At 42.1% G+C, this 21313-nt stretch overlaps 1 protein-coding gene across 6 annotated transcripts in view; it reads right to left on the bottom strand.

Moving 5' to 3' along the window:
- The window catches only part of LOC142749947 (DNA-directed DNA/RNA polymerase mu-like), a 34247-nt gene that overhangs the window by 2361 nt on the left and 10573 nt on the right, over positions 1-21313 (bottom strand). For 5 of the 6 annotated variants that reach the window (XM_075858572.1, XM_075858573.1, XM_075858569.1 and 2 more), the window contains 9 exons: positions 18886-19078; positions 17406-17510; positions 13781-13951; positions 12655-12726; positions 11432-11552; positions 11224-11356; positions 10549-10651; positions 5604-5870; positions 2027-2110 (listed from right to left, as the gene is read on the bottom strand). In XM_075858572.1, coding sequence (XP_075714687.1) covers positions 2027-2110; positions 5604-5870; positions 10549-10651; positions 11224-11356; positions 11432-11552; positions 12655-12726; positions 13781-13951; positions 17406-17510; positions 18886-19078 — 1249 coding nt within the window. The remainder of the gene's footprint in view (positions 1-2026; positions 2111-5603; positions 5871-10548; positions 10652-11223; positions 11357-11431; positions 11553-12654; positions 12727-13780; positions 13952-17405; positions 17511-18885; positions 19079-21313) is intronic. The other variant, XM_075858574.1, reaches the window with a different exon arrangement.

Here is a 21313-nt window from a genome sequence, read left to right as displayed (position 1 = left end):
GGGGTCCTCCGCTCCCTCTAGGAAATCGATATGGAAGGGACTTCTCATTGTGAGACAAGCCATTAGCGGGCTGAGAAGTACTCAGCGGAGCTACTCTATTTAGATGAATGCCAGTTCGTAAAAGTATTATAGGAAAAAGTAAAAAGAAATTCAAACATTCAGACAATTCCAAATGCAGCAGATCAGGGGGCGTGCACCTTGTAATAAATTAGGTGCAAATCTCACCAACTACGCATCATTGTTAATAAATGTGGGCCATTGTTTTGCCTGATTTTTGACTAACAATGCAGGATAACAGATTGTACTAGATGGATGTTGTGTCTTTTTTCACTCTTCATAACCAGGTAGCTTCTATCAATTTAAAACAATTACCAAACGGTCTACTGTTTAAAAGGGGTTGTCCACTACCGGACAACTCCGTATATGATCTGTGGGTGTCCGACACCCGGATCCTGCACCGATCAGCTGCTCCGGTGGCCTGTGGTACCGGATGTCGTTGCACAGTATGCAATGTACAGAGCCGGAAGCAGTTGGCTCTGTACATTGCATAGCGGCCTTGCTGCAGGTCTGCTCCTGTTCACTGCAGCTCGGCCGCTATTCTGTGACCGGAGCCAACTGCTTCCGGCATAGACGTCTTGTGAATGGAGGCCACCGGAGCAGCTAATTGGTGCGGGGTCCATGTGTCGGACCTCCACAGATCATATACCGTTGACCTATCCGGTGGATAGGTTATCAGTTGTCTGGTAGTGGACAAGCCCTTTAACTTCGAATTTACTTTTTATGGACTGAAGAGATTAGTTCACAATTGACCGTAACGTGGTAGAAATTAAGGCTGCTCTTAAAGGGACCATGTCAAGTTGAACTTGGAGGTCCTATCGGCAGGCAGCATGGTATATAGTGGAGGAGCTAAGCAGATTGATGTATAGTCTGGTGGAAAAAAGATAGTCAACTTATTTATTAATCTAAATCCCTGCTTATTCCAGGCTTAGGAGTCCAGTGGGCGGTCCTACTCAGTGATTGACAGTTCTCTTTTTATTCACACTGATATAAGGAAAGCCTTCAAGCATTGCAAGGATCTAAATCAATAAATGACAAAATATACTGAACTATTTCCAACAAAACTTGATATTAATCTGCTCAACTCCTGCTCTATACAAAAACATGGTACCATTTAATGGGGAGTTATTTGAAGCCATGACAGCCTCCTTGGAGAGACAGCGTACCCCTGTAGAATATAAAAACCTCCTCAAGTCATGGCTTCAAGAAAATCCCATTACCAGTACTAGTCAACTTTTTTCCTTCTAATTTGTGACACCACCCCTGAAGCGTTAACGTAAAACATTTTTTTTAGGAAGGACTACTGCTTGAAGAACTTTCCTCATAAAAGCTTCAATCTACACTATAGGGTGACTCTAGTGACTGGCTTACACATCAACTCAATAGAGACATGTGCCTCCCATGGGGGAAGCTGTAATACAGTGCCCCACTGCTATGAATAATACAGCGTTGTACAGTATGGAGTGTAAGAAATGGAGGAAGCAGACGGCAGCCCTTTCAAACAGCTGATCGTCGGGCATGCCGAGCATCGGAACCCCACCAATCACATATTAAATAGGCCATCAATTGTTTTTCAGTGGACAACCCCTTCAATACATCTGGTTATGGCATGTTTGCGCGCTCTCATACCTTTGTTAGAACCCTGGAACGGTTCAAGAAGATTAGCCAATTCCCAACAAATTTTAGCGACATTTAGGTGCTGTAAAACACAACTCAGAAGAACAATTGTTGTACTATCTGTATTTCTCCGGTGCATTTTCCACTACTCTAGTCATAGTAAGATCTAGATAGGGAATACTGCAGAGAGAAAAACCAGAGCAGGCCCCACTGTACAAAGTGTCCATGTGTGATCAGATTCTATAAATTCCCATTCATACAATCTGCATTTTGCCAGTCCGTGCCCCAACATAGTGTAAATATTTACTTTGTATTTGGGTGCAGGAAGTTCTTTATTCTGGTAGCTTCTTACCTTCTCTGTATTATAAAGTCCATGACTGTTTAAAGACAGATTTTTCTCATGCCAAGAAAAGCGGCGCAGTTCCCTTTCAAAATGCTGCAAGAGAGGTTATAGAGTTAGTGCAACTTCACACCCTTGGACTAAATTCACACTCTTGGATTACTGCACACAATCACATAGCATGGAAGAAAGACCAGAATTATCACATCTCTGTGGCAAAACAAGACGTAGAACGCAGGAATCAATCACTTTACAATATTAAAGGGGTTCTATAGGATTTAGAAAGGAGGTAAGCAGCTTTACCAGACAAAACACTTGGACAAGAACAACTCGGTCTCTTTAAATCTCATTACATTTTTGTTGCGGAAATATTGTAAGTAAAACCATAACCAAAGTCCAGTTTTTTTCCCAAAACTTCCAAAATAACCTAAGAATGAATTATAATATCTTAGGCTAAATTCACACCACATTTGTGCTCTAAGTCCAGCTTATACACCATTCAGCCATATCATTAAAACCACCTTCCTCATGCCGCGAAAACATCTGACCCATCGAGGCATGGGCTCCACAAGATGCCTGAAGGTGTGCAGTGGTATCTGGCACCAATCATTCAAGTCCTGTAGGCTGCAAGGTGGGATCATCATGGATCATACATGCTTTTCCACTACATCCCAAAGATTCTCAAACAGATTGCCCATTTTCCTGCTTCCTATACATCAACTTTAAGGCTGGATTCACACGAGGTCATTACGTCCGTAATTGACGGACGTATTTCGGCCGCAAGTCCCGGACCAAACACAGTGCAGGGAGCCGGGCTCCTAGCATCATACTTATGTACGACGCTAGGAGTCCCTGCCTCGCTGCCGGACAAATTGTCCCGTACTGTAATCATGTTTTCAGTACGGGACAGTTGTCCTGCAGCGAGGCAGGGACTCCTAGCGTCGTACATAACTATGATGCTAGGAGCCCGGCTCCCTGCAGTGTGTTCGGTCCGGCACTTGCGGCCGAAATACGTCCGTCAATTACAGACGTAATGACCTCGTGTGAATCCAGCCTAAGACCTGACTGTTCACTTGCTGCCTAATATAGCCCTCTCCTTAACGGGTTCCATTGTCACCATATAATCAATGTTATTCACTTCACCGGTCAGTGGTTTTAGGGTATGGTCTAACATAGCGGCCAGCTGAAAACCGCGCTGACATGCTGAGTGGAACATCTTGGCCACTAGGAGCCCGTACCCTTAATGTTATGGCTAAATTATGTATTTTTACAAGCCAAACATATACAGTACCAAGAGAGTGTGTGTGTTTTTGATATAGGTTTGGCCAACAGGAGCATTTCCCAATGTATACGTCTAATATGCCTATAGAGCTTCACTGGTTTTGTAAAGTGTGTGGTTTTGATATGCCTTTTTTCAACTGTATTAAAAAGCATAAATCAGTACACATTTTTCAATAAACGGGATCCCCCTGTCATTCAATCCTTACATAGGGTTGTATGATCTTAAGCACTTCTTGCATATCCCTGTACTTGTAGCATCTCGTGTGAGAATGGTCTGAAGTACAGATGTGTCCACCCTTACTTCTTCTTGAATTGCGTTAAGTTATACAATTATGCTGAACAAATATGGTCGGCACTCCGTCTTTTTAAAAACCGTGGTGAATGTGGATAGGGAGGAACCCAACTTCAATAGTAAAACGAAATCCCAACACTCACAACGTTGCTTTCAATCTGTTTTTTTCATTTTACGTATAACCGCACATAAGACGCGTTTCGGCCTGTCCTGAGACTCAACTGTGAAAATTGAGAAAGGCTCAGGACGGGCCGAAATGCGTCTTATATGCAGTTATACGCAAAAAATTTAAAAAAAAAAAGTCATGATACGGATTTAATACAATCTCGCGCCGTCCATTAAAAAAAAAAAGAAAAGTACGATTTTTTTTTTTAACTGGTTCCTGACCGCTGGCTGTGTTTTTACGGCCAGCGGTCAGGGTCCTTAAAACCCGAGCCATAGACTTTTTACGGCTCGGGTTTTAACTTGCTGCAGCGGGCAGCTGAATGTCAGGTCTCCGGCTGTCAGTGACTGCCGGGGACCCTGAGGAGAAGATAGAAGAAGCTTTCGCTGCTTCTGTCTTCTCTGGTCACTTGTACACAGCGCTCAATGAGCGCTGTGTATATGAATAGAGGCAGCGGCTGCACCGCTGTCTCTATTCCTCCCAGTGTTCATGTGACTGGTCACATAATCGCCGGGTGCCGTTACTGACAGACTGCTGCTGGGTCTTACTAGACCCAGCACAGCCCAGTTAGTGACAATCGTCACTATGAGAGGGCTGATTTCTGTGCAGCTCTTGTTACAGTGGAAAAACATGGTGTAAAAGAAAGAAAAAATATATATAAAGTTCCCCAAAGGTCTTTTTTGGCCTTTGAGGGACAGACCATAGTAATAAAAAAATAGTAAAGTAAAGTGCAAAAAAATAATGATAATAAATACACATAAAATACCCACCGCGAAAAAAAAACGTTTCCCCCCCCCCCCCCCCCAATCATTGTTGTAACGCTAGCGCTGACCCAATTACCCTAATATAGACATGTAATATATTGAAATTTACGGTAGACAATGACGATCACAAATAAAAGGTCTATTTTAGGGTTGAACTATGTTATTACCAAAAAAAATTGCTGAAAAGTTAAAAAAACAACTTATTTTTTTACTATTTTCAAACTTTATGAATAAAAATTCTAAAATAGCAAAAAGGATGTGTATAAAAACTAATATATATATATATATATATATATATATATATATATATATATAAAAAAAAAAGAAACCTGCATTGTCTACGAAAAGAAACGTTGCAAAAATCACGTTGTTAGCCCAACAAATAAAAAAGTTATAGCCATTTAACTAATGCATGCTAAAAAGAGCTAAACGGTGTCTGGTCCTGAAGGCTCAAAATAGCCCAGGCCTGAACTGGTTAACATGGGAGCCTATAGGTGACGGATGCCTTTGATGGATACCATCCATTGCTCATAGACTCGCATGTTATAAAAAAAAACGTATACATGTAACATATATGCTTTTTTTAGTGGATGGCTGTAACATTTTATTTTATTTTTTTAACATGGAAGTCTGTGGGCGTCAGATGGCATCCGAGGGCATACTTTCTTTTTACACGGTTAACATCTCATGCGGGAAGTAATGGACACATCTGTTGAAGAAAACATGGGCATCACCCAGATATTTTATAATGAATGAAAACTATTTGACCTTGTTGTAGGCACAAGTCTGTAGGACATAGAAAACCGCTTTATGGCCTGATGCAAAGTTGCATGAAGGCTGCCGTGAGTGTAAAGTGCTGGTGGCAATTTCACAATGTGCCGGATGTTGGTTTTCAGAAAAGATATGGATATGGGAGTAGAATGTTTTTATTTTATAATTTAGGTTTGTCATGTCAAAAGTGTAAAAATCGTTCCAAGACCGACATACAGTGAAACGTGCACAGCAATCTCCACGACATGTAATTCTCCAGCCATTTCATCTTATGATAGATTCCATTATAATCTAAAAATAGAGCTTATCACTGCTGACCTTCGATCCTGTCCAGCCCAGGAGGGCAAAGGGATATTCATCATACGGAGTGACTACTAAATCCACCCTGACAGCCCTCCATGTACGGGGACCAGGGGATGGAAAATCACCATCAGGCACAACAGAGACACCAGCTTCAGAATCCAAAGAATCAAGGTTTGGTAGAGCGAATATAGCATAACAGGTTTCATGGCCATCCATGTGCGTGCTGCGTCTCCGAGGCTGCACATGAGAGCGCACCTTTGTATGGTGGTACAACAAGAAGCCCTGCAATGACACCATTTTATTAAACAAACAGCAGAAAAATCATTGTTATTATCGTTTCTTTTCCCGTATTCCGGCATACACAAACCCTCAAAGGGTTTTCCCGGACAATAGGAAAATCCCATAACCTTGTTGAAAAAAAATATATATACTTTTCAATATATTGGCCTTTCAAGTTTTTCATTCTTACCCTGCCGCCTGCATTACTTTCACATTGTGTTAAGACAAGATAACGGGACCTCCATAGTGAGATTAGGGATATACCGAAGTTGGCAGGAGGGGGAAGAATTTGAAAGACAAGTATACTGAAAAGTTTGTTTTTTATTGGGGGACACGTTTATGGGGGTTTTCTATTGTCAGAAGAGGGGAATGTCTCAATGATCTATTAAAATCAGGGGTTTGTTTAATCTTTGGTGGAAAGACAAATTGGCAAACCATAATGAAGCAAAGATTATAAGTAATAGGTGTATAGCTTAGAAATAGAAAACGGAGGAGCAGCACTTCAGCAGATAAAGTGAAGTCACAGGTTTATTGTGGGTCAATGAAAGAGGTTTGAGCTCCTTAATAGAGCAAATTCAAACAGTGCTACTACATATAGTCACTACCCACCTACAACAATCAATTCACCTATACATGTACGCTACAATCAATACATCTATCACCTATCCACATAGGTGCTATAGGGCCAACAGAAACAGCAGACTACAGAGCTCGGCTGTTTGTCACCCTGTAGACATTGAATGGAGAAGAGGTGCACATGCGTGACCACTGCTAAACTCAAACTCCTCCTCACTCTGATACTTGCTGTTTAACCACTTGGATGCTGTGGTCAATGACGACCGCCGCATATAAATACTTAGATGGCATGATGCAGATGGGTTGCCATCTCAACCAGGGGCCCTTGTTAGTAATTCTATTAAAACATAGTTGGAGTAAAAAGTGGTCAAGTCATATGTAGCTCAAAATGACACCAATAAAAGCTACAGCTCACACTGCAAAAAACGAGCCCTCTCACAGCTCCATCGACAGAAAAATAAAAAAACGTTCTGGGTCTCAAAACAAATAAAAAATGTATGCGTTGCCGTTTTTTAACGATGTGTTATCTTTTTATAAAAGTAGTCAAACAGAAAAAAAAACAAAAAACCTCTATAAATTTGTTGTCGTTTTATTCTTCATCTGTACATGTAATTTTTACCGCTCTGATCGCTGTAAATTCAAAACCCAAAAAACAATGGAGGAATAGCTGTTTTTCCCACTTCACAAAATAATGTTTAAAAAGTTTCAGTACATTATATGGTACCTTTAAAAAAAAAAATACAACTCGTTCTGCAAAAAAAGCCCTCACATAGCTTTGTAGACAGAAAAATAATAAAACGTATGGCTCTTGTTGGAAGGCGGGGATGAAGAAACAAAAATGAAAACTGGCTGTGGTGGGAAGGGGTTAAGTAATAATATTATAAATACAGTTATAAGCATCATTTCTATTAAAATAGGTTGTCCCAGAATCTACAATTATCACCTGTCCACAGGATAGGCTTGGGACCCCCACGTTCCTCCTCACTGAGATTAAACTTTTAGTGGAGTGTTAGGTCCTATTCACACGACAAGGTTACCCGGCCATGTGACCGTCGTTAAAAAAAACAAAAAAACAAACAAGCGTCACACGGCCGCAGTAGGAATAGACCCCAAATGGGGCTATTCACATGACCGATTTTTTGACAGCCCGGGAAACCTGGCCGTCAAAATGGGACATGCCCTCTTTTCGGCCGTTCTCCCGGCCCCCATAGAAGTCTATGGGGCCAGGTAATACACGGCCATCACTGGAATGTGTTCAGAGTGACGGCCGTGTCTTCAGTCACTCGCTCTCTCCTCCTCCTAGTGCGTGTGAGGAGGAGATTCTTTTGCTCCCTGTAAGAGCGGAATTCCCAATGCCCAGCCACAGAATCGGCAACACTGTGGCCGGGGATTGGGGATTCCGCTCCAGAAGTAGTCCCTGACTTCACCTGCCATATATGGGACACAGTGACGTCAGGGACTTCTGAAGCGGAATCCCCGACGCTGTGGATGGTGTTTCCGCTCCAGGAGAAGTCCCTGACATATATGGACAGTGAAGTCAGGGACTTCTCCTGGAACGGTGGCGCTATGTAAAACGGTCCTGTGTGGCCTTACCTACAGGGGGGGGGGGTGTGGCCCTAACCCTGGGGGGGCTGTGGCAGTATTTACAGAGGGCAGTGTGTGGAGAAAAAATTACAAATTAAATTCATCAGTTTTTAAAATGGACAGGCCGTTAAAAATGGAGACACGGCCCGGAAGAGAAACAGAACGGATGCAAAATGGCAGAGAAAACCGACCGAAACGGCCGTTTTTATCGTCCGACACTCGGACCCTGTCGTGTGAATAGAGCCTAAGGCTGGGTTCACACGACCCATTTCCAGGCGTAAACGAGGCGTATTATGCCTCGTTTTACGCCTGAAAATAGGGCTACAATACGTCGGCAAACATCTGCCCATTCATTTGAATGGGTTTGCCGACGTACTGTGCAGACAACCTGTAATTTACGCGTCGTCGTTTGACAGCTGTCAAACGATGACGCGTAAATGGACTGCCTCGGCAAAGAAGTGCAGGGCACTTCTTTGCCACGTAATTTGAGCTGTTCTTCATTGAACTCAATGAAGCACAGCTCAAGATTTACGAGCGTCTCAGACGGCTCGCAAAATGCGAGGAGGAGCATTTACGTGTGAAACGAGGCAGCTGTTAACAGTCTGTCTTTTCACACGTAAATGCCTCTCATCGTGTGAACATACCCTTACTCACTTTCACTTGGAGCAACAGTTGAGCATGTGCGCTGCCACTACATTCAAAGTTTATGGGAATTACGGAAACAGCCCAGTAGAGCGCTTGGCTGTTTCTGTCAGTCACAGAGCCAATTGAATGGAACGGCAGCGCGCATGCATGACTGCCGCTCCATTTAAGCTCCTCTTTAATTTAGGGGGTGCAATGAAGAGGAATGGTGGGTTCGTGGGGGTCCCAGCGATCAGACAATTATCACCTATCCTGTGGACAGGCGATAATCGTGATTAAAATGGGTATTCCCAGAATCGACAAAGTGACCAATGCAATATGTAGTGAATATTATAAATGAAGTGCAAGAATTCCTAATAATTGATCCAGTGCATTCATCAAAACATACTGCACATCAAGTCCCGCCTCAGCGGGGGAATTAAACATCATCGCTGCAGTCATGAAACTTTCATGACCGTTAAAAATAGCGAAGTTTAATATGAAATCCCCCAGTCAGCAGTATTGAGACCTCAAAACTTCTGACAGGTTCCCTTTACATACACAGTATATGTCTTCATGAATGCACTATATAAATTACCATGAATTTTAGCCCTTCATTTATAATATACAATAGATAATGCAATGGTCACTTTGTGTTTAATAGAAATGACAAATGTATTTGTGATATTCACTTTGCTGGAAAATTGAGGAACTGAAAATGTCACTTGTGAACATGGCTGAATAAATCTGTCACTTCATCTACTATCATTTTCTATTTTGCTACATGAATTGAAGACGTTGTAGTTCGGTCTCGAGGCAATTCCACCCATAGATTTTAAAAAGTTGCTGCTGTGATTTTGCCAATCTGTTGTCTATGGCTCAGAACAGGGATAGAACCACGTTAGCAGCATGTGCTATGACCTCTAAAATTAAAAGAAGTACAATCCCAAAAACCTGTACAAGATCCTCCACTTATAAAATCATAGGACGCATCCATTTTTTTAATGGACACTGGAAAAAAGTTCCCAAATTTTACGGACTGTTCAGGAATTGATGGACAACTGGAAACGCCGTACTGCGCTTAATCACTTCCCGGTGACTATTAGTCTATTCAGTTTCTGACCATTAACTCCCCTTCATTGCGGCTGCCATAAAGCGCACCCCCCCTGCTGTACTGTCTATATGGGAAAGATGTACATATTTGTTGCCCAGGACCGTTTGTAGAAATATTTGTATTTATTTTTATAAACATTCAATTAATGAAACTACGAGACATTCCCTTTAAATTGACATTTAGGGGGTCATCAAAAAGCATAATTTATAACATATTACATTGCGATGACAATAAAAATTCTGCCAATTAATATGGCGACTCCTTTAACTGCAACATTTTCTCCACAGATGTCGTGTGACATTTACAGAAACCCCATCACGCACTCTAGACATCGCACCAGGTTAATCTGCATGGGTCGTCTTGCTTTTTGATTTGTAAGGCTTCGTTCACATCTGCGTCAGGCTTCCATTCATTGGTTCCGTCAGACCTTTCAGTCAGGTCAACCCATGAACGGAAACCAAACAGAAACCATAGCTTTAGTTTCCATTACCATTGATTTCAAGGATAACGCTTCCATTGCTAATGGTTTCCATTTGTCTCCATTCCGTAAGGTTTCCGTTTTTCTGGTGGAAACAACAGCGCAGTTGACTACACTATTGATTCGCCAACCTTGCGGAAACCTTACGGAACGGAGACAAACGGAAACAATTTAAAACAGAAGCATTTTCTGTAACAGAAGGTTTTTCTGGAACGCCATTAATACACCAATCATGAAGAGATTAATGCCAGACATCTGATGGTCAAACAGACTCTAGTACAAGCCAATAGGATTTCTGGTTTGCCTACCTGGCCATCCATCCAGTCCACAACTTTTTTCAGCACCCCACTCAGTGCCCCTTCATCAGGATGAGTTATGAGGAAATCCACATCATGCCCCTGCTGCTTTCCCCTGTTAGGTGCCAGGAAAAAATACAAATAAATAGATAATCTGGGCACAGACCAGCAGAGTTTGCACATGGCAACTAATAAATTGATTTCCCAGCCCCTCTATTTTCAGAGAAGTAGTAAAGCAGTAGCTGTCTGAGGTTCTTGACACATTTTTGTATAATTCACAAACTAACCAGAGAACAATTACTTGAAAATCTTTTAATAACCGTTCTTGTAATCATTATAGCTCTACTGCAATGGAAATAGCAGATAATCTGTATTAGCAGGGCTGCAGTATAAAGCATGGGAGAAGGATAAAGTGGATTTTAGGTTATTTCTGGTTCCCATTAGACAATGTAGCTTAACTGCAGTCACTGATCAAAGTTGTGGCTTAATAAAAAGCCAACGCTGATGAAAATAAATAGTATGTAAGCACTGCCCATAGGTAGTCATCATTAAGACCGCATGCGCTTTCATTTTAGTTAGTTCATTGTGACAGCCGCTGCACATCCTCTTTTAAGCTTCATGTAAATCCTGGCTGACCGGCATGAAGTTACACTTGGTTTGGCGAAAAATTCTGCTTTATTTCCCTACCGACGAAATCCACCAGTCATTGTCATTTTGAGGTCTGGGGTAAATCCGTGCAGAGCATCTTTTATCAAGCGTTCCACACGTTCGGCCTCCTCTCGGGTTACTGGCTGCTTAAGATCTGAGTAATGGTCTATCCCTGTGTGAAAAGTACCATTAGTTTATATACGGACAATGACGGCACATCCTCCCACACACACTCATCAGCCTCTACCTGCTCGCTGCTCTGCAGTCAATTTAAGCTTCGGGTCCTCCAAGTCACTAAGTTTCCGCACACCATCTTTGTACCAACGTTCTGCTGTGCGCACACCAACACCAAAAATGCTGGTCAGGAGCTATAGAATGGAGAGTAGATCAATCATCATCCATGCAAAGTATATTTGTGTAAAATGACAACTAAATCAAAGACCACTTGTACCTAGGATTGTATTTAAAGGGGTTATCCAAGATTAGAGGAACATGGCTGCTTTCTTCCAGCAACAGCGCCACACCTGTTCATGGGTTGTTATCTGGTACTGCAGCTCAGCTCCATTTACGTGAATGAAGTGGAGTTACGATACCACACACAAAAGCTGGACAGGCGTGGTGCTGGTTTTGGAAGAAAGCAGCCGAATTAGTATAATCTTGAACGAACCCTTTAAGATACTGCATGGTCTATACTAGATTATGGTGGACATCTCGTAGATGTGGATGTTCCGACAACCCCCATAGACAGGCATTTTGAGCCCCTAAACTTTGTCCCTTATATACAGTACAATATTTGGCCATCAGTAGAAAAAAAAAAAAAGTTATCCAGGTGTAAATCTGCCAAAATGGACACATCTGCCCCATAGAGGTCTATAGATACCGTGCAGTATACTTATGTATACTTTTATTACCAACTGTATGGCCAAACGTGTTGTAAGCCATGGTAGTCAACAGCTCAGCCCAAAAAAGGTGAAAAAAAAACTGGACTGCTGAATAATAAAATAAGTAATGCCTAAGAATTCTTGCAAGTTTCAAACAGCCCACCTTTTTCCATTAACTAATGTAAAAAATAAATGGAATTAGTTACGCCGTGTCCGCAAAGATAACGTTATTTAACCGCCCTTGTAAACGGCAAAAATAAATTATAAAAAGTGATAAAGTGGTACCCCAAAATAAAAAAATTATGGGTTTCCAAATATGACTAGACAATTTTTTTTTTTTAAACAAATACTTATACAAAATAAAAAACGAATAGATCATAAAAAGAACTATATAAACTCCGCATCACCGTGATCACAATAACATGTCATTCAGCGCACGGTGAACGCTGTGAAAACAAATCCCAAAAAACAATGGAGGAATCACTGGTTTTTTTTTGTATTCTACCTCACAAAGGATTTGTTTTCCGTTATTTAGGACATTACATAGTAAAATCATAGTAGCGGCAGCGTGTATGTACGTTGCCCACACCTCCATACACTGGTACTGTTCCCTGATCTGAAGCCCCTCCGCTTCATGGCATCTTCCATCCTCCAGGATCTCCTGCAAAAGAAGAAAGTAGTGAACATTAGTTGTAGTGAAATCCTCAGGGTGAGAGGCGTTCCCTAATCCTATGTTCTACAAGTCTGGCCGCAGGCTCGCCATTACTTTATCCTGTAGCATCTGCTCTGCGTACGCACGACTGTCACGTTAGATGTTGTAATTGGTCTTTGACTTCGTATTTATTAGTTGCAATTTAGTCTATTTTTGGAACATGAATTGGCACAAGAAAGGCAGACATACCCATATGTGTCACATTTGCACTGCCACCTTAAAAGCATTGAGAATTATCAACGATCCACAAGATGGGTGATAATGGTCTGATCGCTGGGACCCTCGTCTCTCCTCACTACTCAAATGCAGCGAGGACCACATTGAATGGAGCGGTGGTCGAGCATGCGCGTTGCCTCTTCATTCTAAGTCTACGGGAATGATGGAAACAGCCGAGTACAGCACTCAACTACTATTAGATAGCAGAACTGACTGCAGTAATGATTGCCATGGCTCACATTTAGGCTACATTCACACGAGCGGATCAGATTCACACGCGTGGGAAAAATGCGTGTGAATCTGGTCCGTTATGCATCAGTGAGCTTTGCGAGTGGCATGCGTTATTCCCACACTCGCAGAGCACAACTTTTTTTTTGGACATTTTAAAATTGAATTGATGCGCTAATCACGCATCGCACACGGATGTGCATCTATGTGCGGTGCGTGGTTTTCACGCACCCATCGACTTGGGCGCGTTGGTGCGTAATATAGGAAACACACTGAGTTTCACACAACGGACTCTCGCTGCATGAAAACTCCTGCATGTGTGAACGGCCCCATTGAAATTAATGGGTCCGTGTGCTGCACGCGATTTCCATGCGCAGCACACGGACGTTATTCACGTTCATCTGAATGAGGCCTTAGTGAATGACTGGCACACCGGAGAGGGATTTTTTTTATAGACACCCATGGGTAGGTACTCTTAGCAGGAAAGAAAGGAATCTACATACAGTTCTCGTACAGGGACTTTATGCTGACTCGGTCTTTCCCCTGTTTGTCACATTACCTGGATAACGGCCTGGCAGTGGCCCCCACACCACACAAGGTTTTTTGCTTCTTGAGTAGACTGTAGCTTGAACGGTAGAGACTTGAGAACGGATGACGCTCTTGTGAAACCCAGACATCGGGCTTCAGAGCCCTGAAAAGCAGCTGCTTTTCCTAATATCTCCAGGACATCCTGAAAATTAGGAAAACCACAGCCCAAATCACACAGAGACTCACATGATGCCAACTAGTCTATGCTCTAGCTGGTCAATCATATAAGAAAGAAACGGACACTCCAATATTGACCATGAATAAACTCTCTCCTTGCTAGGGCTCCTAACTTTTACCTTATGATCATTGGTGTAAAGATGCCAATGCACGTAGTAGTAGTAGTAATAATAATAATAATAATAATAATAATATAAAATAAAAAAAAGATAATGGTTTAAACCCTTAAGCACACGGCCAATTTTGGCCTTGAGGACAGCAATTTTTTTTAGATTTCCCGCTTTGCATCCCGACGCTCATAACACTCTTATTTTTTGTACGACGTAGTTGTAGGAGACTTTGTTTTTTGCGGGACGAGTTGTACTTTATGTAGGTACCATTTTTTGGTACAAATACATTCTCGTTTAATTTCTATAAATTTTTATTTTGGCGAAATTGTAGAAAAAAAAAGCAGTTCCGCAGCAGTTTTAATATTTTTTTTTTTACACCATACACTGATCATCATAAATAATGTTATACATTTGTTGTTTAGGTTGTTACGGTCGTGGCGATACCAAATATGTCTATATTATTTCATGTTTTGGGACTTATATTTTAAAATGTTTATTTATTATAAAAAAATGTATTTGTGTATTTTTTTTACTTTTTATTTATTTATCATTATTTTTTTTTACATTCATGTAACTTTTTTTTTAAATCCCATAAAGGGATTTATCATTTTGATTTTGTAACTGCAATGTACTGGCATAGATCTGTATGCCAGTACATTAGCCTGTTACTGATTGTACACAGGCAGTTGTTTGGGCATACCTCAGTATGCCCTAACAGGAAATATGTTCAGACAGCCCTGGTGTCCTTCAATGGACCCTGGGCTGTCTGGCCATATGAGTTATGGGCTTTGATCGCGTCACAGTTATCTTCTGTGACGCGATAAATGTGCAGTCCCCTCTCCTTGAACGCCGCGATCAGCTTTCATCGCGGCGTTCAAAGGGTTAACGGCGGAGAGAAGAGGTTTCTCTCCTCTCCACTGTCAGAGCGGGGCCGTGGCTGTGTATTACAGCCGTTGCCCCACTCTCGATCGCCCGCAGAGACGGCTGTCACACAGGACGAGAATGCTTGTCCTAATGCGCGAAGTTACTCGCCGATCAGGACGAGCATTCTCGTCCTGTGTCGGCAACCAGTTAAGGGCTTCTCCCTCAATACGAATTGAAATCACTTGCATATAAAGTGACTAATTCTGGCACTAGGTAAATATAATTATACAATTCCCCAATATAGTAGTGGATGTCACTAAATTTTCTGGGGGTGGTAATGACTGTACGAACATCGCTGACTAGTACATTTACATTTTAGTTAAAGAGGCTCTGTCACCACATTATAAGTGCCCTGTCTCCTATATAAGGAGATCGGCGCTGTAATGTAGGTGACAGTAATGCTTTTTATTTCGAAAAACGATCTATTTTAAACCACTTTATGAGCGATTTTTAGCTTTATGCTAAGGAGTTTCTTAATGCCCAAGTGGGCGTGTTTTTACTTTAGACCAAGTGAGCGTTGTACAGAGGAGTGTATGACGCTGACCAATCAGCATCATACACTTCTCTCCATTCCTTTACAAAGCACTAGCGATATAGTTATATCGCTATGTTCAGGCATATACATAAACAGTAACATTACTGTAGTGTCCGGATAATGAATATACATTACCTCCAGCCAGGACGTGATGTGTATTCAGAATCCGGACACGACTGTAGGGTCTCTGAGATTTACAGCAAGGCAAACGTAATCTCACGAGATTACGCTGTAAACCGTCATTTCAAACGAGATTACGCTTGCTTTGCTCGAATCTCACAGAAAAGATTCAGAAGTGTCAGGATTCTGAGTACACATGACGTCCAGGCTGGTAGTGATGTATATTCATTATCAGGACACTGAAGTAATGTTAGTCTTTGTGTATGTAGCTGCACATTACGATATAACTATATCGCTAGTGCAGTGTAAATGAATGGAGAGAAGTGTATGAGGCTGATTGGTCACTGACTGGTCAGCGTCATACACTCCTCTGTACAACACCCACTTGGTCTAAAGTAAAAAACACGCCCACTTGGGCATTAAGAAACTCATTAGCATAAAGCTAAAAATCGCTCATACAGTAGTTTAAAATAGATCGTTTTTCTAAATAAAAACCACTGCTGTCACCTACATTACAGCGCCGATCTCCTTATGTAGGAGACAGGGCACTTATAATGTGGTGACAGAGCCTCTTTACGGGTAGTGTTGTAATGGCTCATCAAGTTCACATCTGAATTGGGGGTTAAAGTTAGGAGCCTTTGTCACAATCCTGTCCTAGATGCAGAACAAAATAGCGCTATTTTGTCTAATAAATCAGGAACACCTTGGTGGAAACCCAGCGGATCCGATTACAGTCAGCGTGGTCTGTCATGCGATGGATCGGTCACTGCCGTCATTTGCGTTGTTCTGCTACTATGACGGAACAGAACAAGGGAAACGAAGAACGCAAACGTGAGCAGAGCCGAATACAGTGAACCTTTATTAAAGAAAAGTTCTGCGACTTCCTAATGTACTTTGTGCTTCATTTCCAAAGATATTTGTTTGCCATCTGGGCAATGATCTGTGAGCTAAACAGCCTGGACTACAGACTGATACATTGTAGCAAAGTAGCAGACAGATGTGCGCTACTGCGGATGACCTAGACACGATACAATTGTATTCACTTCTCTGCATCTCCATATATTGAAAATGGTGAGGGAATGAAATAAGGTATATCAGAAAGTTGTCAACATTTTTATTTATACAGTGAATACGCTTTATTTACATAAAACCAGAAAAACTGCCCTCAAAGCAGGGAGAACAGCGGAGAGGAAACACTTCTCTTTTTTGATCTTTTGGCAGAAAAAGGGATAAAATCTAAAGCACCATCGAAATATTAGCATTAACATTTACAAGGCTTATTTTAGCGCAATTTGTTTTGTCAATAGAGGTTATCCAGTGACATAAAATTGATGGCCTATCCTCAGGATTGGCCATCAATATCTGATCAGTGGGGGTCTGACTCTTGGCACCCCTGCCGATCAGCTGTTTGAAGGGGCTGCTGTGCTTTCCCTTAATGTCCTACACTGCACAACGCAGTCACATTTAAGTGAATGGGAGGAAGCTGCAATACGGTCCACAGCTGCTACGAATGTCATGGCGTTGTGCAGTACAGAGCGGTGTAAGAAATTAAGGGGAAGCAGCACTCACCAGAGCGCCGTGTAATTGTAGAATTGAGAGAATTGTACGTGTACTACACATTTGGTTTACTTTATAAGGAGAAAACCAATGTGCATTAATAATAAGGAGCTGCTTCGGACGAAGGAAATTCTGCTTTACCCTCAGATGACATCCACACATAAGTCACTTACTGTAATCTCTGAATTATGATGGGTTAACGGTGTTTGCCGTTGGCAGGCGTAGGGTGCTACACTTAAAAGTACATCTTTTTCATTTGATTCCGGAGGTTCTAAACTCTACAATTAAACAAAAAAGAATATTTGAGAGTAGCGAATCATTATTGTGCTGTCAAATTTTATTACATTAGCACCTCAATTTTAATGTATTGAACAAAATATATAACAAACCATGGGTGTCTCAGTGCTCAGACGCCCACCAATCAAATCTTCTGACATGTCAAAAGTTTTTTAAAAGTTTAGATACCCTTTAAAAAACAAACTTATTTTTTGCATTACATATAATGTGCAAAGTATTATGGCAGACCACACAAAAGTTATACTTCAGCTGGCCATACACATTAGATAAACGTTTGCCGGACATATGAGTTATGGTGGGATCGGCTGGACACTCCACTGACAGCAGATGCCAAGAGAAAGAAAGATTGGGCATGGGGAACTTCATTTTGGTTCCCTGGGAGATAAGCCACTGACTGGTGTCCGGCAGAGGCTCATACCCCTCTCTCCATTTAAATAAACATGCACGCTCAGCAAATCCAGCATGGATGTTCATTGGGAGAGATAGCGAATGGCCGAATGAGCGTTCAGCTGACAGATATAACGTAAAGGCGCTCGGCTGTTTTCATAGAATTTGAATGGAGCAGTATGATATGCACAGTCTATTTCTAAAAGAGCACTCTCTGAGGCCCCATGCACACGACAGTAAAAATGCCCGTAATTACGGGCCCATAGACTTCTATTGGCCACGGGTACCTTTCCGTTTGCTTACGGGAAGGTGCCCGGGCCGTTGAAAAATATGGACCATGTCCTATTTCAGGCCGTAATAACGGCACGGGCAGGCCCATAGAAGTTTATGGGGCTCCCGTAATTAGGCGAGCATTGCTAGGCGACGTCAGGGGATAGTCACTGTCCAGGGTGCTGAAAGAGTTAACTGATCGGCAGTAACTCTTTCAGCACCCGGGACAGTGACTACCGCTGGAGTTAATAGTATTAAAAGTTAACTTACCCAGAACTCCCTGCATCTTCCTCCAGTCCGGTCTCACAGGATGACGTTTCATCCCATGTGACCGCTGCAGCCAATCACAGGCTGCAAAGGTCACATGGACTGCCGCGTCATCCAGGGAGGTCGGACTGGATGTCAAAAGAGGGACGCGTCACCAAGACAACGGCCGGGGGAATGTATGAACTTCTTTTACTTTCAATCGCTGCGGAAACTCTGCCGATTAGTGCAGAGAAAACGGGTCCGTAAATACGGGTGGAATACTGGTGACAATGGACCCATATTTACGGGAGGAAAAAAATATGTTTGTGTGCATGGGGCCTAAATCAGGACAGGTTTTCAGCTTCTGATCAAGGCTGCGCGTTCCTTTGGTGTCTGCATAAAGCGATTTATAAAAAATGATGGAAGATTACATAAAGAAAATAAGACGCTTACCCCTAAACGGTGTCTGGCCTCCACTGACACGGGTTTTCCTAAACTCATGCTCTCTGTAAACCAGCTGATGTCCAAGATATGTGGAGACTCCTGATCTTCAGGACTTTGTGTTGGCTTCCCAGTTTTCCTTTCAATCCAGCTCAGGACGTCAGTGAGAGAGTTCTGTTCTGACACAACATGTGTCACATCACCGCTGAAATAAGAACAACGCCTCTAATGTCTATACAAACAGATATGGGTTACAGGAGTCACAGGTTCATCAGAAGATATTGGGATCTAGTCAGTAATGCAATTACACTAGCTTTCTGGTGCAAATGCCTTGAAAAGGATGGCACTCAGGACACTTTTTCTGACAGAATTTTTCCGCACACCAGTATTAGTAAATGTGCCCCACTGTCTGTTAAAAACATCACCGGATGTTATCAGTTTAACCCTTTCCCGCTCCGTGACCTAATAGTCATGGGAATAACCGCCCTTCCGTCCCCCACTCCCGACACTTTTATGAGCTGTGACAACTGCTGTCTCGTACAGCAGTTGCCGCAGCTCCTTCTCCTGGGACCGCACCATGTAGTGCAGTGTATTAGAATAGCGATCAGGGCCTCCTGCCCTCAAGTCCCCTAGTGGGACAAAGTAATAAAATAAAAAAAGTTGTGTAACACTAAGAAAATAAAAGTTTTAAAAGTAATAAGTAAAAATCCCCCTTTTTCCCTTATCAGTCCTTTATTATTAATACAAATATATAAACAAATAAATAAACTATACATAATTGGTATCGCCGCGTCCGTAACGGCCTGAACTACAAAATATTTAGTTATTTATCCCGCGCGGTGAACGCCGTAAAAGAAAATAATAATAAACCGAACCACAATCACAATTCTTTGGTCACTTCACCTCCCAAAAAAATTGAATAAAAAGAGATCAAAAAGTCGCATGTACCGAAAAATGGTACTGATCGAAACTACAGTTTGTTACGCAAAAAATAAGCCCTCGCACGGCTTTCTTGATGGAAAAATAAAAAAGTTCTGGCTCTTAGAATAAGGTAACACAAAAAGTGAATGATTGTTTACAAAACGTATTTTATTGTGCAAACGCCATAAGACATAAAATAAACTATCAACATCTGGTATCGCCGTAATCGTATCGCCCCGCAGAACAAAGTGAATATGTCATTTATAGCGCACGGTGCACGCTGTAAAAAAAATAGAATAAAAAAACAATAGTAGAATTGCTGTTTTTTAGTCACCACGCCACCTAAAAATAGAATAAAAACTGATCAAAAAGCCGCATGCACCCCAAGAAAACTACAATGGATTCCTCAAGGGGTCTAGTTTCCAAATTGGGGTCACTTTTGGGGGTTTCCACTGTTTTGGCACCACAAGACCTCTTCAAACCGGACATGGTGCCTAATAAAAAGGAGGCCTCATAATGCTCTAGGTGCTCCTTTGCTTCGGAGGCCGGTGCTTCAGTCCATTACCGCACTAGGGCCACATGTGGGATATTTCTCAAAACTGCAGAATCTGGGCAATAAATATTGAGTTGAGTTTCTCTGGTAAAACCTTCAGTTTTACAGAAAAAAATGGAATAAAAAGGATTTTCTGACAAAAAATATACGTAAATTTCACCTCTACGTTGCTTTAAATTCCTGTGAAACACCTAAAGAGTTCATAAACTTTCTAAATGCTGTTGTGAATACTTTGAGGGGACTAGTTTCTAAAATGGGGTGTTTGATAGGGGTTTCTAATATATGGGCCCCTCAAAGCAACTTCAGAACTGAAACCTAAAAAAGTGAGGCAATACTTCGCTTCTTACATTATACTGATAATGAGCCGTGCCCACCCCGAGATGACCGTTTGTATAAACGGAGACCCACTGCTGGACCAGGGTTACCACCTCTACCTGGATAATGTTTATACCAGCGTCCCACTCTACAACTGCCTCACTTCCAGAAGGCATGCGGCACTGCTAGAAGAAATCTGAGAGGCCTCCCTAAGACTCTGCTTGGGCAAACAAGAAGGGGTGAGAGCAGGGCACAATCCAGCAGCAACATATTGAGAGATGTCCTCGTATTGACAACAATACATGCCCACACCAGTACCCATGTACCTGTACGAGGTACCAGTACAGAGACCCTCAAACCAGACCATCCTGGACTACAATAGGTACATGGGAGGGGTGGACTTGTCAGATCAAGTCCTGAATCCCTACAGCGCTATGCGGTGTGGTATAAGAAGCTGGCCGGGCACATCATACAGATGGCTTTGTACAATGCGTACGTGCTACGTCGATGTACAGGCCAGATGGGAACTTTACTTTAATTTCAAGAGGTGGTTATCAAGAACCTAATCTTTAGGGACCAAGAAGGGGGGCACCCAGTACTTCTGGAAGTGGGGCCACACGAATCGTACCAGGGCAACACTTTCCAGGAGAA

The sequence above is a fragment of the Rhinoderma darwinii genome, chromosome 3 (assembly GCF_050947455.1).
Source record: "Rhinoderma darwinii isolate aRhiDar2 chromosome 3, aRhiDar2.hap1, whole genome shotgun sequence".
In the NCBI taxonomy this organism is placed as follows: Eukaryota; Metazoa; Chordata; class Amphibia; order Anura; family Rhinodermatidae; genus Rhinoderma; species Rhinoderma darwinii.
Note: the sequence above shows the minus strand (reverse complement) of the source record. Positions and strands in the feature narration are given on the sequence as shown.